This window comes from Hevea brasiliensis, chromosome 8 (assembly GCF_030052815.1).
Source record: "Hevea brasiliensis isolate MT/VB/25A 57/8 chromosome 8, ASM3005281v1, whole genome shotgun sequence".
In the NCBI taxonomy this organism is placed as follows: domain Eukaryota; kingdom Viridiplantae; phylum Streptophyta; class Magnoliopsida; order Malpighiales; family Euphorbiaceae; genus Hevea; species Hevea brasiliensis.
Window position 1 is genome coordinate 100881846 of NC_079500.1, and position 17325 is coordinate 100899170.

General features: G+C 34.2%; 4 protein-coding genes across 7 annotated transcripts; all 4 read right to left on the minus strand.

Moving 5' to 3' along the window:
- On the minus strand, positions 1-3143 carry LOC110668077 (CBL-interacting protein kinase 2). Its single transcript, XM_058151891.1, has 2 exons — positions 2889-3143; positions 1-1893 (listed from the first exon to the last, which is right to left on the minus strand). The coding sequence occupies exon 2, from the start codon at positions 1526-1528 to the stop codon at positions 164-166; it is 1365 nt and encodes a 454-aa protein (XP_058007874.1). The 5' UTR covers positions 1529-1893; positions 2889-3143; the 3' UTR covers positions 1-163.
- A 1795-nt stretch (positions 3144-4938) lies between these two features.
- LOC110668078 (uroporphyrinogen decarboxylase) lies at positions 4939-9152 on the minus strand. Of its 2 annotated transcripts, none has more exons than XM_021829137.2 (6): positions 8857-9152; positions 8283-8404; positions 7365-7475; positions 6441-6671; positions 5742-5867; positions 4939-5633 (listed from the first exon to the last, which is right to left on the minus strand). In XM_021829137.2, the coding sequence occupies exons 1-6, from the start codon at positions 8960-8962 to the stop codon at positions 5118-5120; spliced, it is 1212 nt and encodes a 403-aa protein (XP_021684829.2). In that variant the 5' UTR covers positions 8963-9152; the 3' UTR covers positions 4939-5117. The 2 variants fall into 2 exon arrangements, with proteins under 2 accessions (XP_021684829.2, XP_021684830.2); XM_021829138.2 differs by having other exon boundaries at positions 6483-6671; positions 8857-9146.
- Positions 9153-11382: 2230 nt separating this feature from the next.
- On the minus strand, positions 11383-14208 carry LOC110668076 (uncharacterized). 3 transcript variants are annotated; one of them, XM_058151894.1, is made up of 6 exons: positions 14124-14208; positions 13870-13974; positions 13011-13115; positions 12445-12518; positions 11840-11923; positions 11383-11750 (listed from the first exon to the last, which is right to left on the minus strand). In XM_058151894.1, exons 2-6 carry the CDS (start codon positions 13883-13885, stop codon positions 11739-11741), a joined length of 291 nt encoding a protein of 96 aa, XP_058007877.1. In that variant the 5' UTR covers positions 13886-13974; positions 14124-14208; the 3' UTR covers positions 11383-11738. The 3 variants fall into 3 exon arrangements, with proteins under 3 accessions (XP_058007877.1, XP_058007876.1, XP_058007875.1); XM_058151893.1 differs by having other exon boundaries at positions 11385-11755; positions 12457-12518; XM_058151892.1 differs by having other exon boundaries at positions 11388-11755.
- Positions 14209-15490: 1282 nt separating this feature from the next.
- On the minus strand, positions 15491-17325 carry LOC110668092 (uncharacterized). Its single transcript, XM_021829183.2, has 7 exons — positions 17149-17325; positions 16890-17051; positions 16495-16582; positions 16313-16399; positions 16113-16157; positions 15900-15982; positions 15491-15804 (listed from the first exon to the last, which is right to left on the minus strand). Exons 1-7 carry the CDS (start codon positions 17223-17225, stop codon positions 15765-15767), a joined length of 582 nt encoding a protein of 193 aa, XP_021684875.2. The 5' UTR covers positions 17226-17325; the 3' UTR covers positions 15491-15764.

Below are 17325 nucleotides of genomic sequence, written 5' to 3' on the forward strand. Positions count from 1 at the left end.
TTTGATAAAAAAGAACAAATAAAATATTGAAGTCTGATGAATATGGTTGGCTACAGCACACAATCAGATGTCTCTTACAAAAGATGAGCAGTTTTGTATGTATTAATGAAATGAACTCACACATTTCATAGAAAACAATAGAACAGCTTACAAAGCAAACCAACTAGGAAGAATGCGCCTGTTGTTGTTCTTGTTGTTTTTGTTGCTGTTGTTCCCCTTGCCATACCCAGACAATGTCCTTGAGAGCTGGCCTTAAACCTTGTTCCAATATCTGCGTGTATTCTAATGTATCACCAGCAGATTTTTTCACCTCTACCAAATGAAAAGATGGAGTAAACTCAAATATTTCTGCATCAATGGACAATGCCCCTTTTCTGCCTTGTTCAGACCCCTCCAATTTCAACAGCCCTCCATCCTTTTTCTTTACATCCAAATGCAGATGCTTAGCGGTGTCTTCTAGTTTAGATATGATTGTTGAGGCAGAGTGCATCGATGTGAATTTTGTTTCTTTCTCCTGGTCACTTTTGGCAAAAAAACCAGACAAGTCAAGCCCATTTGAAAGAGAGATGATATCAAAAGCATTCAAACTGGCAGGTCTGCCCAACTCTTTCTTATCTTCAGCAAAAGTGAAAGCATTCTCATAAGGACCCAAAGTTGTATTGGCCACCAAAGGATCCGATTTCTTAACATCAGTTTTAGTTTTAACAGCTTTTGGATTGAACCCTTTTCTAAACCAGGGAGTTTCCATTATTTTGGCAATGGAAATTCTAGTGTTTGGATTAGGGTCGAGCATTTTCGATACCAGCTTGCGCACTTCAGGGCAAAACCAGTCAGGGCATTTATATTCTGCCTTGGTTATTTTCCTATACAAAAAAATCAAATTTGCATCATGGAATGGGAGAAAACCGGCCAGCAAAACGTATAAGATTACACCAGAAGACCAAATGTCAGCTTTAGCTCCATTATAGCCTTTTCTGCTAATAACTTCAGGAGCTACATATGCAGGAGTTCCACAAGTTGTGTGGAGCAAACAATCTTGACTATTTGACTCAACAAGTGCGCTCAATCCAAAATCTGATACTTTCAAAATTCCATTTTCATCCAGTAGTAAGTTTTCTGGTTTCAAATCCCGGTGATAGACACCTCTGCTGTGACAAAAATCAACTGCACTGACTAACTGTAGAAAATAGTTCCTTGCAACATCTTCTTTGAGCTTTCCTTTTGCCACCTTCTTGAAGAGCTCACCACCTTTAGCATATTCTATGACAAAGTAAATCTTGGTTTTGGAGGCCATGACCTCATAAAGCTGTAAGACATTTGGATGTTTAACCAGTTTCATAACAGATATCTCTCTCTTGATCTGATCAATCAGCCCCACCTTCAATATCTTTTCCTTTTCAATGACCTTAATAGCCACACTCTGGCCAGTTTTAAGATTCCTCGCATAGTAAACCTTAGCAAAGTTTCCTTGGCCTAACAATCGCCCAAAGTCATACCTCTCCATCAATACATTCCCTTTATGCTCCATTGTAAACGTAAAATCCTTATAGACTTTAGTAAAATATGTCCTCTAGCTAGAAGCCTATAATTTATAGGGAAAAGGTCTTTAGAACTCGAGAACTTAGCCGTCTTCACCAAGATTGTGATTTAGCACAGCAGGAATTCTAGTTGTGATTCCCTTGTCCATTAGGAACTCAACTGCAAATCTGTCATATGCTGAATCTCCAACCTCATCAAGGGTGGATACTGGCAGCTGAAATTGGAATTGAATTTTACGGACTCCGTAGAAAGAATTACCAGAGTTCAAGCACATTTTTCAGCATTCCCTGGTGTTTTTCAATGCTATATGAGGAGAAGAAATGCCAAGCAGCCAGGCAAATACTAGAGAGGAATCTGGTAAACAAATAATTAACAGAAAAAAAAAAGTATTCATACTGAAATCATTCTGTAGATAATAATAATAATAATAATAATAAAAGAATCTAGTAACATCCCAAATCCAACCCATACCAATAGTAGGCAATACCATTTAGGCAATAATCTCACCATTACTACATTGCAAGACATGTCTCTGAGATGGATGGTTTCTCATAATGCTGAATACAGTATAAAGATATGAAACATAACAGAGTTTAGTTAATTTACTGGACATAATTGATGTTACAACCACCAAAATAATAGTACTGGAATGCGAGTAAGGAGTAACATGTAACCCTAACCGAGCAACCACAGGATACTTGGTTCACTTTATAAGCATTCTGGGATAACTGCCATAATTAGAGTGCTGTCCACATGAGAACTCTCGTACAGGTGGACTCTCAATCACAAACTCTTAATCCTAACAGGATTCTACATCAAAGTTCATTTATGCTTGCTAATCAATCTAACCTATTTCTATGTTGTCGATAATGATGACTGAAATTAAAATTAGAACATTTTTCATTCACAAAATTTTATGAGTGCTACAACCGCTCGAAAATGCAGACTGTTAATGTTAAATGCAATCAAAACACTAGAATAAAGAAATCATGAGTTAAATCTTCTCCTTGATTTTAGATTCACACGACATTGCATAGATCAGCAATTAATTTTTATTGAAGAAAAATGGAACAAAAACTCAAAAGATCAGATATTTGAAACCACCCAGCTTCACAAAATGCAGCAACAGATTAATCCACGATGGGCTTGTCATTTGAAAAAACATCGAATCCCCATTTTTTTTTTTTTTAAATTAAGATCACAAACTACAGATCCCCATATCAAGAACATGACGGAAAATCAAACAATTGGACAAATGCACAGACAAACACTAGCAAAAAAACCAACAGCCTTAAAAGAATCAAGAGAGAAACAAAATGAGAGATAAACTCTTAAAAAAAATGCATTACCTTTGAAAAGAAGGGAGGGCCTCTGTCAATAGAGAGATATAATGAGAGGAAAACCAATCAGATGTGCCTGTCAGCCTCTGTATATTGAAGGGCTGTTCTTCTTGAGCTATTAAAAGGATGAATATTTATAGGAGAAGACATGAAAGCGAGATCAGAGGTACAAGATGCATTTCTTTTTACTTGCAGAAGAAATATAAAGGATTGCAGTTGGTTAGCTACACCCACATAAAAAGCCATTGGTGATGGTTTGGTGGGTTGAATGCACTGTAAAGCCAAGGTATTTAAATTAATTCAAAGTTTGAATCTTTGTTTTGTTTTTAAGAAATTATCAAAATTTTCTTCTTAAGCTGTACTAATTTTTAGATATATTTGTTTGCTTGTTATAAAAATTATGAATTTTACTTCTTGGGATTTGCTTTTTTTTTTTTAAGATCAATTTTTACTATATTTTAATTTTATAGTTATATTTTTATTTAATCAAAGAAATATCATATTATGATAAAATATATGGTTTTTTTTCTAATTTTTTATATTAGTAAACTATAAATATTAATGAAAATGTATAAATTTTAATAATATTATAAAATTTTGTTAATAAAAAACAAATTAAAATTTTAGATTTCTCCAATATCTTGACCATCTCACTTATATTCTAATGGGAGTATGCAACCTAACCTTACCTATGGAATTGGTAAGGCTTCTAATTCAACTAATTAAATGATTATTTATGTTTCAAATATTCATTCAAATATGTGTGCATGATCATTCTAATTACATGCATTTCACATAAATATTGTCATAAAATAATTAAAATAGCAAAGATAAATTCTATTAAATAAAATAAATATTAATTTTTAAATGACTGATAATAACTTTATAAAATTAAAAAGTATCATTAACTTTAAACATAATAGGGAAGCAATCTCAAATTCTATTAGTTGGATGGTTATCACTTTTGCTGCTAATAAAATTTTAACCTATTTTTACTAATAATTTTGATTAATGGATAAAAATCCCACCTAGAAATAGAAAATTAACCAAATCATGAAATAAATCTTGAAAATTTTGCTTTAACCATTTGCCCTTTCTTGATTTTGAAAGGATTTGGTTTATTACATGAATGATTCAATTATTATAATTCAATCATGCTATTCAATTATTTCTATCATTATTGATATTCTTTTCCTTTTTTTGAATAAAATTCTCATATAAAATAATAATACTTTGTAGGTAAATAATTCTGATTGTTTTTTGTTTATCATTGACATGGAGAATAACTTAAATAAGAGTAATAGTTTAAAATCTTTTTTTTTAATAATTAAATTAATAATTCTATGGTTAAATTTTTTTCCCCCATACTACAATATGAGAAAGCAATTATTTTAAATCTTAATACCCATTTTCCTTTATTAGCACTTTTTTAAAAAAATCTAAAAAAAGGAATTAGAGGATTTAAAAAAAAAAAAAGAAGGAAGGATCAGCCTATTAAAATAAGAAAAGTTAAAAACTTCATATACACCACAAGTGGAGATCATTATTGACCACAGAGACATATGGTGGCTGTGAAGCATTTGCCCATGTAGTTGTATGAGCTCATGGTCCAGGTAAGGCTGTTGATGGAAAGCTGAGGCTTTTAGACCCACTTGTGGAGGATTTTGCATGAACTATCTTAAACTATGGTCCAATGTTGGATTTTTTTTTTTTTTTATTAACCAACCGCTAATTTAGCTGCTTTCTGTCTAATTTAGACAGTACATGGATGGAAAGGGCCCTGCACAGGAGTCAAGCCAGGGCAAATATTTCATATTATAACAAGGAATAAGATGTATCATCTTTTTCAAACATGTTCATGTCTATCTATAAAGTAATTTGTTTTTAATGGAATAATCATCCTTTTTATATGTTAAACAAGTGCCTATTCAATGGAAGTACAAATTAATTAAAGAAGAAAAGATATTAAATTATTGTACACGTCTTCAAAGCGGTCTGCAAGTACTAGAATTCATGCCTTCAAAGATATTAAAGTTTTGAATGCTCGCACTAGTGCCACTGGATTGATAAAATGACTAAAATCATTGAAAAAAAAAAAAAAAACTCAACCAGTGGATGCTGAGGAATTGCACCACTAAAATGTCATGGAACAGTATCAATTTCAGTTGAAGAAAGAGAAAAGAAACCAAGAATACATAAACATCATTTATCAGAAAATCAACTAACTATTGTCCACATTTAGTATCTGATTCCTTTGGCAACCTCAAAAAAATGAGCAACATTTTCCTCTGGTGTGCCTACTATAATTCCATGACCAAGATTCAATATGTGTTTTCCTTTACCAGCTTTTCTCACAACATCATTTATCCGATTAGTGATAAATTCCTTTGAGCCAAAAAGAACACCAGGATCCACATTTCCCTGAACTGCCAAATTGGGTCCCAATCGCCTCCTACCTTCAGCCATATCCACTGTCCAATCCAAGCTAACTACATCCACACCCGTCAAAGCTAGCCTCTCAAGCAAGCCCCCAGATCCACTTGCATAGAGGATTAGAGGGAGATTTGGATGTGTTTTTCTAACAGTGTCCACAATCTGCTTCAAGTATGGAAGACTGAACTCCTCAAAATCAACAGGGCTAAGTTCTGTGGCCCATGAGTCAAAGATTTGAACAGCTTGAGCCCCATTTTTAGCTTGATATTGAATGTATTTTGCCATTGAAGTAGCAAATTTTTGAAGCAATGTATGAAGTACCTGTAGGAGGGTCATGAAAATTTGGTTTCATTATATGGCCTGCAAGAAAAGATTAGCAGGTGAATGTTCTATTACAAGAAAACTAGACAGATGTTACTATAAAAGTACCTTGGGCTCAGAGAAAGCTAATCTTTTTATTTTTGAAAAGTGCTTTGATGAGCCACCTTCAACAACATATGATGCCAGGGTAAAAGGAGCCCCAACGAAACCAAGCACTGCAGCCTTATTATCTACCTGAAGAAAAGATGATATGTGTGAACTTACTCTGTATTTTATTGGCTGTGATAAAACAATATAAAATCCATGGATCAATCACCAGTTTCATTAGATACTAAAGAAAGAACTCCCCCTTTGTTCATGCAAAATAGAGTAAAATATGGCAAAGTCTTTTGGATAATGAGTAAAAAAAAAATGCATTTGATTATTTAGAAATTAAAACTAGATCATGCACAGAAACCAAATTTTCGTGGTGAGAACTATATGAATATGTTCAAGCAATCTCACTCGAAACAGAAGAAATGTTCAGATTGGCCACATGCAAGGTGGTTTTCATTCAGTCCTATGATTCCAAGTTTCTCTTAAGTACCACAGGTGTTAGTTTGATTATACTGCAAGTATGAATGCATGGATCACAAAGATGGGGGAAAAAGCTTTAAAAGTATAATCTACTACTTGCTCCTTCCTTGGAAATTCAAATGCATCCATCACAATAAATAAACAATAATTTACAATGCAGCTTGTGACTAACTGGAGCATAGGAAGGCTTAACATATAAAGAAGACAAGTGAAAAAAATGAGCACAATTACTTTCAACGTAGAAAATTGAAAGAGAAACACACTAAGCTGGACCTCTTTTCGAAGGATTGTCAACGATTTCCCAACATATGGAACTGACTCTTCAGGAACAAATTCTCTTACTTGATCAACATCTGCAGCCGTGTGTAAAGGATTGAATATAACAGGGCCTTTACCTTTCACAATGTCAAAAGGTATATTCATCCCAGAAAGTGGAGTAAGAATGTCTGAGAATAAAATGACCTGTCCCATTGAACAATAAGGAAAACTGAGAATAGACAGCAGGAAATGTTTCTCATAAAGTAATGAAACTTCAAATTTATGCTGTCAATTTTGTTTGCAGTGTTAGGCAAGAGATGGTTATTTTATAGTAATCAAAATTGAAAAATCTAAAGTTACTAGGCAAGCTTGCAGACAACAAAAGTAAGAAATAAAATTCTAGATAACTGATATCTAAAATTGGATAAATTTTAACAATTGTCCTTGAACTTATATAGTTGTAACACTACAGTCCTTTAACTTTAAAATGTAACATAAAACCCCCTAAACTTTCAAATTTTGCACAGTAAAATTCCTCTGACTTTCAATTACTGATTTTTCAGTTAGAAACTGATGTGAATAGCTCCCGCATGGCACTTAGTCAACATTTCTCTCTCCTCTCTTATGCAAAGTGTAAAATTATTCTCTTTACACATGAAAAATTATTCTGTCTATAGAGAGAAAAATGACTCAATTTACACATGGCTTGAGAGAGAAAAGAGAAATGCTGACTAAACTCCATACTAGAACTGTCCAGGTCAGCGTCTAACTGAAAAACTAGTAATTGGAGGTCAGAGGGATTTTATTGTGCAAAATTTGAAAGTTGATGGGGTTTTATGTTATATTTTTAAAATCAGGGACAGTTGTCAAAATTTATCCATCTAAAATTTGGCTTACCCCATCTGGCTTAAAAACATTCCAAGGCTGTAGAGAAATTTCTACCACAAGATCAACATTTTCTGATCTTTCACGAAACGAAGGATACTTCTCGCAAATGGTTTGGTAACTCTGTAATAAATTAATAAATAAATGAGATCCAAGCTAAATAAAATGTATAGGCTTTAGCTAAAATGGAAGATACATAAAGCTACCCTCTTTACTGATGGATGAAAGAGTATAAGACAATAAGGAGAGATGATAAAAACTCTCTGGCTAAGATGATATGTTAAAGCAGAACAATTTCGCCTTATGGTATGTTAAGGGAAACGTGATGCCATAAGCTAAGTCATACAATAAGTGCAGCTGTATGCCTAGTTTCAATTTCAAAAGCAATTCTATTCCTAGACGGCCACTTGGTCCTCATATTGAAATACTAAGGCCCTGTTTGGTAATATTAGCAGTTTTAGTATCTATTAGTTGTTCTAGTAACTGTCGACTGTTTTATTGGCTGTTAGCTGCTTATATAGTAATTTAAAATGGAAGAGTTTGATAAAATTATTGGATTAGCGGGTAAATATAAAAGTAGTGGTATTATATTTGTAACCCTAATCAAAACACTCCCTCAACATTCAAAAGTTAGGGGGGCTAATATTTCATTAACCACTCACTCAAACTCTAAACACTAGTATAATCGCTGGTATAAGTAATGGATAATGGCCTAAGTTGATAAGTAAACACTATATATCAAAATGACGGCAGAATTATGCATGATAAATAGAAGACAGCAATAAATACAAATGTAGAATCTCTAAAGTCACAATTATACACAATCAATCATCAAACTAGAAAGAAGAAAGCAACAAAAAGTATAACCCTCAAACATGGAAAACTACAACAGTAGAAATGCATGTGAAAATTAAAGCTGCATAGACCTGCCTTCATGTACCTCCCTGCTTGCCTCATAAGCCAAACTGGGGGTCTTTCAACATTTTCTCCTCTAACAGCATTAAGCAACAAGGGTTCAGCCACGGAAGCAGTCTTTGGTTCCGCCACCGTCCCTGGATTAGAAAATTTTAAAGAAACCCAGCAATTCTTAGCAAACCCAGAATTTGACATAGGAAGAAAAGCATAGAAAGGCCATCATATGAATCGAAAACCACGACCAACGATTACTTGATCGGGTGTTATTATCATTGGCTATACACTTTTAGATTGCAAGATTACACTAATTCCCCTATCAATTAAAGTCAAAGCTGAATAAAATGGATTTTATTGCGGGTTAAACAGGGTTCAAAATAAGCTCGATTTAAGCCATAACAAACCTAATTCCAAAAGGAATTGTTTGGTTGCCAAGAGAACGATGGAAAAAGACAATAATTTGGAGTATACGAATACTATACAGAAAATAAAATCAACTCAGCCTTTCGAATAACAAAGAATTGAGATTTCAAGAGGAAGCAAATAAGAAACAATATGAATTAAAGAAACAAAAAAAAAAAGAAAAAATTACCTGGAAGGGAGCAGTGGACAATTGGAGGCTTAGGTATTGATTTTCTTGGAGAAGAGGAGAGAGCAGAGAAAGAAGAGATTGAGTTAATGCTACAAATGCAAGACATTGATGCTGATATTGGGGTGAACCCAGTTTTGACTTAGAATGAAAGCTTCAAACTTTGGATTTAAGCTGCTGCGGAAGCTTTTCTCTCTTCTCTGCCCAGGCTGTAAAAGGGGTCCTTTGACAGACAGAGAGATGGATAAGGGCATCTAATTGCCTGTTTTCTTTTGCCATGTCAGCCTTTGGCCTTGTTTGAAAAGATTGTTGGGAGTTGGATTCTTAAAGTGCAATTTTTTATTAAGACCTTGAAAGAATGATTCGCCTAGTCATATAAAAATTGAATTTACATTAATTATATCCACAAAATAATAAGAAATTTAATAATTAAAAAAACAAAACACACAAAAATTTATTTACAGAATTTGACACTTAATAAGCATTTACTTGTAAAAATTTACAATTTAATCATTATCCTTAATATATAATTGAGCTAGGTTTTTTCAATCTGTATGTATTATTACACAACCAATATTAAAAGGCCTTCACAGATAAGGTCATCAGAGGAAAACTCCAATTGTCAACGTTATCCATAGAATCCATTAACGTGCAACTACTAGATAGTGTTTAACTTCCAACAATCTCCACTCGATTATGCTCAATATTGTCACTGTCTCAGGCAAAGTAAGAGGAAGAAAGAGGGGAACTCCTTACTAATTCTAATTTCTAAAATGATCAAAATAATGTACATAACCTCTGATATCAATCAGATAATCACATGATATAAGAACTACAAACATTGTATATAAAAATAAAAAAATAAATAAAAAATAAATAAAAAAAAACCTAAAAGGTGAAAGGGAAAAAGAAGGGAAGGGGGTGCGGGGATGGGGTGGGGTGTACAGGGGGAAAATAAGGACCAGAGAGGCAAGGTGAAAACTAATCAGAAAATGGTGTCAATGGTTAGCTTTCTTTTTGAGGGAGATTCCTCTATAATCTGCTTTTGTCTGTCCTTAAATCCAGAACCCTTCTTAGCAAATAATCTCCGAAGATTGATCACTGAAAGTTCATTGAAGCTAGCAACTGCAAGATCAGCCTGTACCAGCTCATACCTGCATTTTACTACATTAGCCAAATCTGTAATAGATGATGCAATGATATTAACTACACTTAGGCCAAATATATGAATTCAATTAACTGAGACACATGAGGGGTGAGGACACTGGCTGTACAGATTCTCAACATGAATCAGGAATATTAAGGGAAAAAAAATACTTTGAAATTCCTAGAAACATTACTCAAGGGAAGAGAAATTTGTTGTCCGTGAACAGACAGCAATGTTTGTGGTTAAATTCTTGGTTCAAATGCAAGACAGAGTGCAAGAGCTTTCATGGAAAGCAATGATACTTCAAGCCATATCCTACTCAAAAAACCCACCAAAAAAAAAGACACTCCAATTACGCACATTTTAGCCCATACAAGAAAAGGAATCAGATGCCAGAACTAAAATATCTCAGGTAAATTGGTAGTACACACGCAGGATGAGCACCAATTAATGCAACAGCCATCATAGTACAGTTGTGAGCAGCAGTTTTGCCTCTGGGATCATCCTCAAACACCACACATTTGGATGGTTTTCTATCCAGCTGCAAGAAATTTAAGCAAGGACATCAAAACAAAGTGAACAGAATCAATTAGGGCATGAAATTTATTTAACTTATTCTTCATGATGCATGTACGTGTACATCCCAAATGTGATTGCTTCATTCTTCTTTCCCTTTCCTTAAATACAGAGATGAAATTAGCTGCAGGCCACAGTAATTTGGATGAATAGTTGAATCCTGAAATTCAAACCACTATTGCGAAGTCTGGCAACTTCAAAGAATTACTATCTAATATTATCCAATCATTTTTAAAACCATCACATTAAATTACAAAATACTGTCATATTTCTTAATGTATCTGTACTATAACTACCGTACATATTTCATAAGCCAAAACATAAAATTAAATTGTCACAAATGAAAATATATTTTGATAAGTGAAAGTGGAGGTGGCAATCCAACTTGAACCCAAAATAAATTTTCACTAGCTAAAAGATTTTCGGTTTGTGCCCAAATAACCACAGTGGCACACAATAATTTATTTTTCAATTAAAAAATCCAAAATTAATTTTTAAAAATTTGCAGAAAAAAAAAAACACAAATAGTTTCAACTTTTAAAATGTAATTACAAAAATGATCCTAACCAAATGACCTAGAAAGAATTCCCAAAACTTGACTTGTTAATGACCCAAACTCATGCAAAATCCAAGCAACCTAAACCAAAATGAACAAACTCAAATTTGCCCAACCTCATATGATTGCCACCACTACATGAAAGTACCAATGTTAGCATATGTAGCCACTGGCAATTGGAAAAATGGTAAATAAAAAATCACAGCACCTCTTTTTTTTTTTTTTTGGGGGGGTGTTTTGGGGGGGGGGGAGGGGCGGTCGGCAGGGGTGGGGTGGTGGGTTGTTGTTGTGAAGCTGGGTGATGGCTGTAAAACCGGTTAGATCAGCCATGGAACATTATCAGCAAATCAAGATGAGAAACTAACTAGGTGAAATTGGAACACACACCCATACTTTCACATATCTGTTCATGTTTGTAAGAGTCACGACCATTAGTTCTCCCTTCACAAAATATATTGGCATACACACAGAAAGTCATAAACCTGAAAATACTTCTTCAGCCCCATCCTCTCCAGGGCCCAAACCATGTTTATCCGATCTAGACTTGAAACAACAGCACATGGAATGCCAGCTCTCAATACAGCATCCAGCCATTCTTTCAGCCCCTCAATGGATTCTCTGAGCTGAGTGAAGAATATTGACAACAATGTAATTTTAAATTCAAGAGACAAACATATCAGCCATAAAGTCAATAGAAAGGACCTTACTCTGAGTAAATGATAATAATACAGCTGTGATAGCCTCAATTTCAATCTATCCACTTCACTTTCTGCTGTCTCCCAGTGCAATGCCTGAAATAATAATGTGAAAGCTCAGGTAAGCTTGCAGAGTCTCAGAAAGTAACTACAGTGGAAATTGACTCCACATCACCACCAAACAAATGAAGCCAAAGTCCAACTGCTGGTCGATCAAGAACACCTCCCAAACTTGGAGTGATTGTCCTTCAAAAGTTTCAAATTTTGAGCAATGCAATTATACACCAAAAGTGTCACATCCAAAATTCGCAGAACTTTTTTGTACTTTTACATTCCCCGCACCCCTTTTCTTTCTTAACCAGAATTGCCTTGGTGCTAAAAACTAATAGAAAAGAAACCCTTTATATCAAATACGGTATAAGTTTCTGCAAGCCCATGCCACTAAAAATCATTAAATTTTATTCTTTTTTATACACAATCAGTGAAAGAATTCATTCCATCTAAACAAAACAAGAAGAATTATCTCGTCAAACAAAGAAATGCATTTTTTTAGCCAACACCCAATTATGTGATTTTGAAGGGGAAAAAGATACTAAAAATGACCAAAATTCTCAAACCTTATGCCATACATGATCAGCACCTGCATATAGCATCAACCTTTGTGCATATTCATCATCAGGAATTTCCTTTCCTATACAACAATAATCCAAAGAATTGTACAGAGTCACAAAAAAAAAAAAAAAAAAGAAAAAGAAAAACCTCCAAATGCCTCTTGACAATTAAAAGAACCAAAAACAAATCTTTGCCTCCATATAAAACCAACTAGACACCTTATGCAATACATAATCAGCACCTGCATAAAACCAACTTGACACCTAGAGACAACAAGATGTTCCATACCAACCCTTTCATCTCCTCCAATGATGGAGAAAACAAAAGGCAATCTTGCATAAATACTTGCTGCTGTTTCCAGCATTTAAAATGAACTTATGATAAAAATCATGACAAAACATCTTTGCAAAATCAGCAGCTGTCTTCCAAAAAGTTAAAAACATCAGAGAAAGTTCCCCTGATTCTGTCATTGACTCTACCTATACTTTAAATTAAAGGTAAAAATACAAGTTCACATGGACTCGAAGAATTTTGACTGCCAGCAAGTTAAGGGTAAAGCATTTTTACATACCCTCTTCAGATGCTAGCTGCTTCCACACATTCAGTTTCATAGCTCGGGTATCTGCCAGAAACACATCATACATAAAATTACAGAGGAATTGCGGTAGAATGAGCCCTGTAGCATGCAGATAATTGGGAATTTTCTCCCTTTTTTTAATACCATGTTACCAGTGTCATTCCTATTTTAAAAGATTTTAAAGGTGAAAAGTAAGGAGAAAACTTTCCCTTGTTTGGAAAAAAGAGGTAAAAGTTAAAGGAGGAAAATAACATTAAACTGTCTTCTTTTAAAGTTAGAGATAAGTTACGTTTTTTCTCCACTTATGATAGTCTCCAAATGCCCATTGACAATTAGAGATGTTCTTATAAATTTACTACATTAAAACTTCATATCAATTGATTATAACAAATAAGCAAATAAAATAATGCCAACAAAAACAGCAAGAAGAAATATCCTACTACCATTAGAAATGTTTAAAAGAGAGTTAACAAAAACATTGGAATCTTTCAGTTTTAGATCCCACCTTTCATGCAAAGTGCATGGAATGCATATGCATTTATCATACTTTAATGGTTGATCATCAAAGGACACATCTTAAGGCATTTCGCTTGGGCGTCACCCAAAGGCAAAAATCAAGACACACAGAAGCCAAAGCATTTTCAAATAAGCCATGTAACTGGACTTAAAGGGAGCAAGGTAATGAAATTTAATTATTCACTGTGCATTCCATTAAGAATTTGCAACACCAACGATTCAAGTGTATTTGGTCCCTCAGAATCAAGACACAAATCTAGCCAAAGGTAACTTTTGTTTAGCAACTTATGGACTCTTTTGAAATTTGGAACACAAAAGCAGAATTTTGGGAGTTTACCACAACATTGTCCCATCAGAAAATAAGACCATATGCTTCATCTGGTTTCATGGCATTGCGTATCCGTTGAAGAAAACCTTCTTGCAGCCTATCATTCAAAAAATCCTATTTGAAAAAATTTAAAAAAAAAAAAAAGTTATCGTAAGTCATATATTTCCTATGCTTCCTCAGCACCAGAAACCATATGAAACACCAAATTCAATTCATAAGATAAGAGAGTCATAGAGCATGTATTATCAGCTAAATTTGCTCAACACATCAACCTTCAAAGGCCCATCTTGTCTAAATGTCTCAAAACCTTGTCCATATTCAGCTCCAATTGCCCAATAAGCAAAAAGCAAAATATCAAAATCAAAACATACATAGACAGAAACACCGAGGAATAAATAAACCAGGCCTTTAAAAACCTACCCAATAAAAAATATATTTAGGAAAAAAAAAAGTTACCTCTTGCACAAAAAGCTTGTTGGGTGTGATGGGAAACCCATTAACAGAGCCATTTTCGTCGAACCCATAAGAGTTTCTGATCAATAAAAGATTCCGAACCTTTAATTTCTGTTGAATATCACGAAACACAACCAAAAAAAAATTATAAATCAGAAGGAAAAAACATATTTTACAAAAAGAGCCGGTAGAAGGCAGACCGATAATCTGAGCTTGGAAGGGAAGAGAGAGAGAGTGAGACAAGAAGAGGGTGTAGAATGCGAGAGTAGCAGAGAAGAAGAGGTTGTAAAATTGCTGCAACAGCACTCCATCTCTTGGGTTGTTGCGTATTAAATTTAGGAGAAAGACTCGGATAAAGAAGACAGAAGCTCGCCCCAGCCGAATTTTCTTTTTCTATTATTTAAAAAAAGAATATGGCTTTGTGGCTTTCAATATTTTGAGATGGATGTCACGTGGAGTATCTTCCGTCTCCGTCCCCTTACCGGCATTTCCAGCCAGTCACGTGCGTTTCCGTACGAAGTTTTATTGTTTTATTGAAAAAAATATTTTAAATATATTACTTAAAAAAATATTTTAAATTAAATTTAATATATTATTTTAAAATTTGTCAAAATCCTCTTTTCTCTTTACTTCGTCATCATGCTTCTTCTAGGGAGGAATAAATTTCTACCGGGAAGACGTATGTGCTATTGGCTTATCACTTGCCCTTGCTTCGGGGGAGCAGCTCTGGTAGCTCTTCGTCTTCATCTTGGGTCTGGGCCTCGATGGGTTTGCCTACACTGAAAGTTGGAGGCATGGCGATGAGTGGAAGTTGAGTGCTAGCCTTCGTTTTTTTTTTTTTTTTGTGTTTGGTTGCCAAAAAATATTGAAGGAAAATATGGGTTTCTTTTCATTTGGTTTAATTTTTATTTAAATTTAAGTTTTGATATTTATAAATTTTTAATAATATTTTAATTATTGATATAAAAATAAAAGAAATAAATGGATGTAATAACAATTATTTGAGTAAAAATAAACGATAACCGTGAGTTCTAATTAAAACTAAATAAATTAAAAAAATATACTTTTTACATGTAATGCTCAAGAATCATTATTCAATTTTTTTTCCTTTTTATTTTTATTTTTTTAGAGGGAGGAGGTTGACAGCATGGCTGTCAGATGCAATCGGAAACCAAAATTATAGGCAAAATGCTTCCTTTCAAGTATCAAGTTCACACTTTCTATCCCCAATAAAAATTCTAGAGCACAACCCAAAATGTGAAACCTTTTGAACTCTACAAAGGAAGAATAGCCAACGATTTTGGTTGGAAACCTCAACTCCTATTGTTACCTTACAATAGCCAAACGACTTGCCTTTTGAGAAAGTGGATCATGGCAAAAATTATCCACACCATTGCCTATTTAGGTTTTTTAAGTCCAATGCAAGGGAATCTTTAGGCCAGTCTTTGATATTATCGAGAACTCTCAGCAATCCAGGGTTTCACCATTTCCCTGTGTCAATAGACAGAATTCACAATACTACTGAAGCAACAAACAAGCAGCAAATTGTGCTAAAACAGAAACATAGGAGATGGAGAGAGAGGTACCATTCCCAGGTGTTTAAACTTTCAAATCCTCCCATGCTATCAAAGCTATCAGAGTTGTCATTGTATCCATAGTCTTCATAGAACTATCAAATGGCCAAAACATGTATAATCAGTATATCTTTTATAGAAAAATAAATAAATAAAGGTAATAGTCCAAATGGTATGTAAAATTTAATTTATCGAAGTCATTGTGAGCCTCAGAATTAGCCACACCGGATCAAACTTCCCCACCATTGCTGAATCTGCCTCTTCATCCACCTACAAACAATTTTACACTTAATTTCAATCTTCAAAACCCCAAATGTGGAAAAAGGGAAAAAGCTAATACCCACCAGAATATATAGGGCGACAATAATATGCAATTTAAAGAATTCACAAAAGGAAGGACTGACATAGCCTATGAGCCTAATTACCTCTGATGAATCGTGAACCTCTTGAATCAAACTTTTAAGATAAGCTAAGTTCACCTTTGTAGCGTTGTTGACATATGGCTGCCTTTCCTAGAAACAAAAAAGAATTCATTAATAAAAATTAATATTGACATATATATATACAAAGTGAGTGGGAACTTATTGAAACCCTTTATGATCATTACCTCCTTGGACATGTTTCTCCAAATCTCAAACCCTTTTCGATCAATGTCAATCAATTTCCTCTTCTTGCAAGTGTTCATAAAATCTTCCCTGTAAAATCCCCACCAAATCAATTCTACCATTCTCAAGAAAAGAAGGAAAACATCTCAGCTGGTTCAAATTTATCATGAGCCTCAAAATTATTTGATAGTGTTTGGTTGCTGACACATTAAATTTCAAGCTGTTTCTTTATTTTGCATCACTTGCCATTCATATAAAATTTAACTTTTTATGCTAATTCAAAAGAGACAATAATAAAAACCATGCCATTTTAAGAGCAAAATCAAAATATATATGAATGATTGCAGTAAGTTTTACATTACAGAATCCAAAAGAAGGTTGAGAGTTGAGAACGTACATAAAGATTCGAAAAGGCGATCTGGGTTGGTCACTATAGCATCGTTCCACAATGTTTTGCTTCCCATTGAGACCTTTGAATCTCTTCACAGCCGTTTTGGGTTGAGCTTCGCATTCGTGCATATCAGCCAAAGCAATTGGCACCGAAGCACCACAGTTGTCGCTACAACATGTATTTAAAAAACCCAGAACAAGATCAAAATATACAACCCGCTAGAGAAAGAGAAATGAATGCGCGCGAAAATGTATGTATAGATTACCACTTCTCAAAGGCACTTCCATCAGGAGCACGACGAACTGCATGAACCCTTTTGCGGATTCTTGGAGGATTCGCCATTGAAAGATCTTTTCAAGCTCTGCAACTCTTCATCTCTTTTAATGCTTCAATATCGATGCGAAGCGAAAGCTAAGAGAAAGTAAAGTGGAAAAAGAGCTCG

What these genes read in the sequence shown, in the direction of transcription:
- LOC110668078 (XM_021829137.2), bottom strand. Translation starts at nt 8,962, where the DNA reads ATGTCTTGCATTTGTAGCATTAACTCAATCTCTTCTTTCTCTGCTCTC. An exon ending in ATGTTTTTAAGCCAGATGGG is followed by an intron (nt 6,672 to 7,364) that starts GTAAGCCAAATT and finishes TCAATGGGACAG; the next exon opens with GTCATTTTATTCTCAGACAT. An exon ending in TTCAATTTTCTACGTTGAAA is followed by an intron (nt 5,868 to 6,440) that starts GTAATTGTGCTC and finishes TCTTTTCTTCAG; the next exon opens with GTAGATAATAAGGCTGCAGT.
- LOC110668077 (XM_058151891.1), bottom strand. Translation starts at nt 1,528, where the DNA reads ATGGAGCATAAAGGGAATGTATTGATGGAGAGGTATGACTTTGGGCGA.
- LOC110668092 (XM_021829183.2), bottom strand. Translation starts at nt 17,225, where the DNA reads ATGGCGAATCCTCCAAGAATCCGCAAAAGGGTTCATGCAGTTCGTCGT. An exon ending in TCGCCTTTTCGAATCTTTAT is followed by an intron (nt 16,583 to 16,889) that starts GTACGTTCTCAA and finishes GGGATTTTACAG; the next exon opens with GGAAGATTTTATGAACACTT. An exon ending in AGGTTCACGATTCATCAGAG is followed by an intron (nt 16,158 to 16,312) that starts GTAATTAGGCTC and finishes AATTGTTTGTAG; the next exon opens with GTGGATGAAGAGGCAGATTC.
- LOC110668076 (XM_058151892.1), bottom strand. An exon ending in GCAGCTAGCATCTGAAGAGG is followed by an intron (nt 12,519 to 13,010) that starts GTATGTAAAAAT and finishes ATTGTTGTATAG; the next exon opens with GAAAGGAAATTCCTGATGAT. An exon ending in CTGATCATGTATGGCATAAG is followed by an intron (nt 11,924 to 12,444) that starts GTTTGAGAATTT and finishes TTATTATTTCAG; the next exon opens with GCATTGCACTGGGAGACAGC.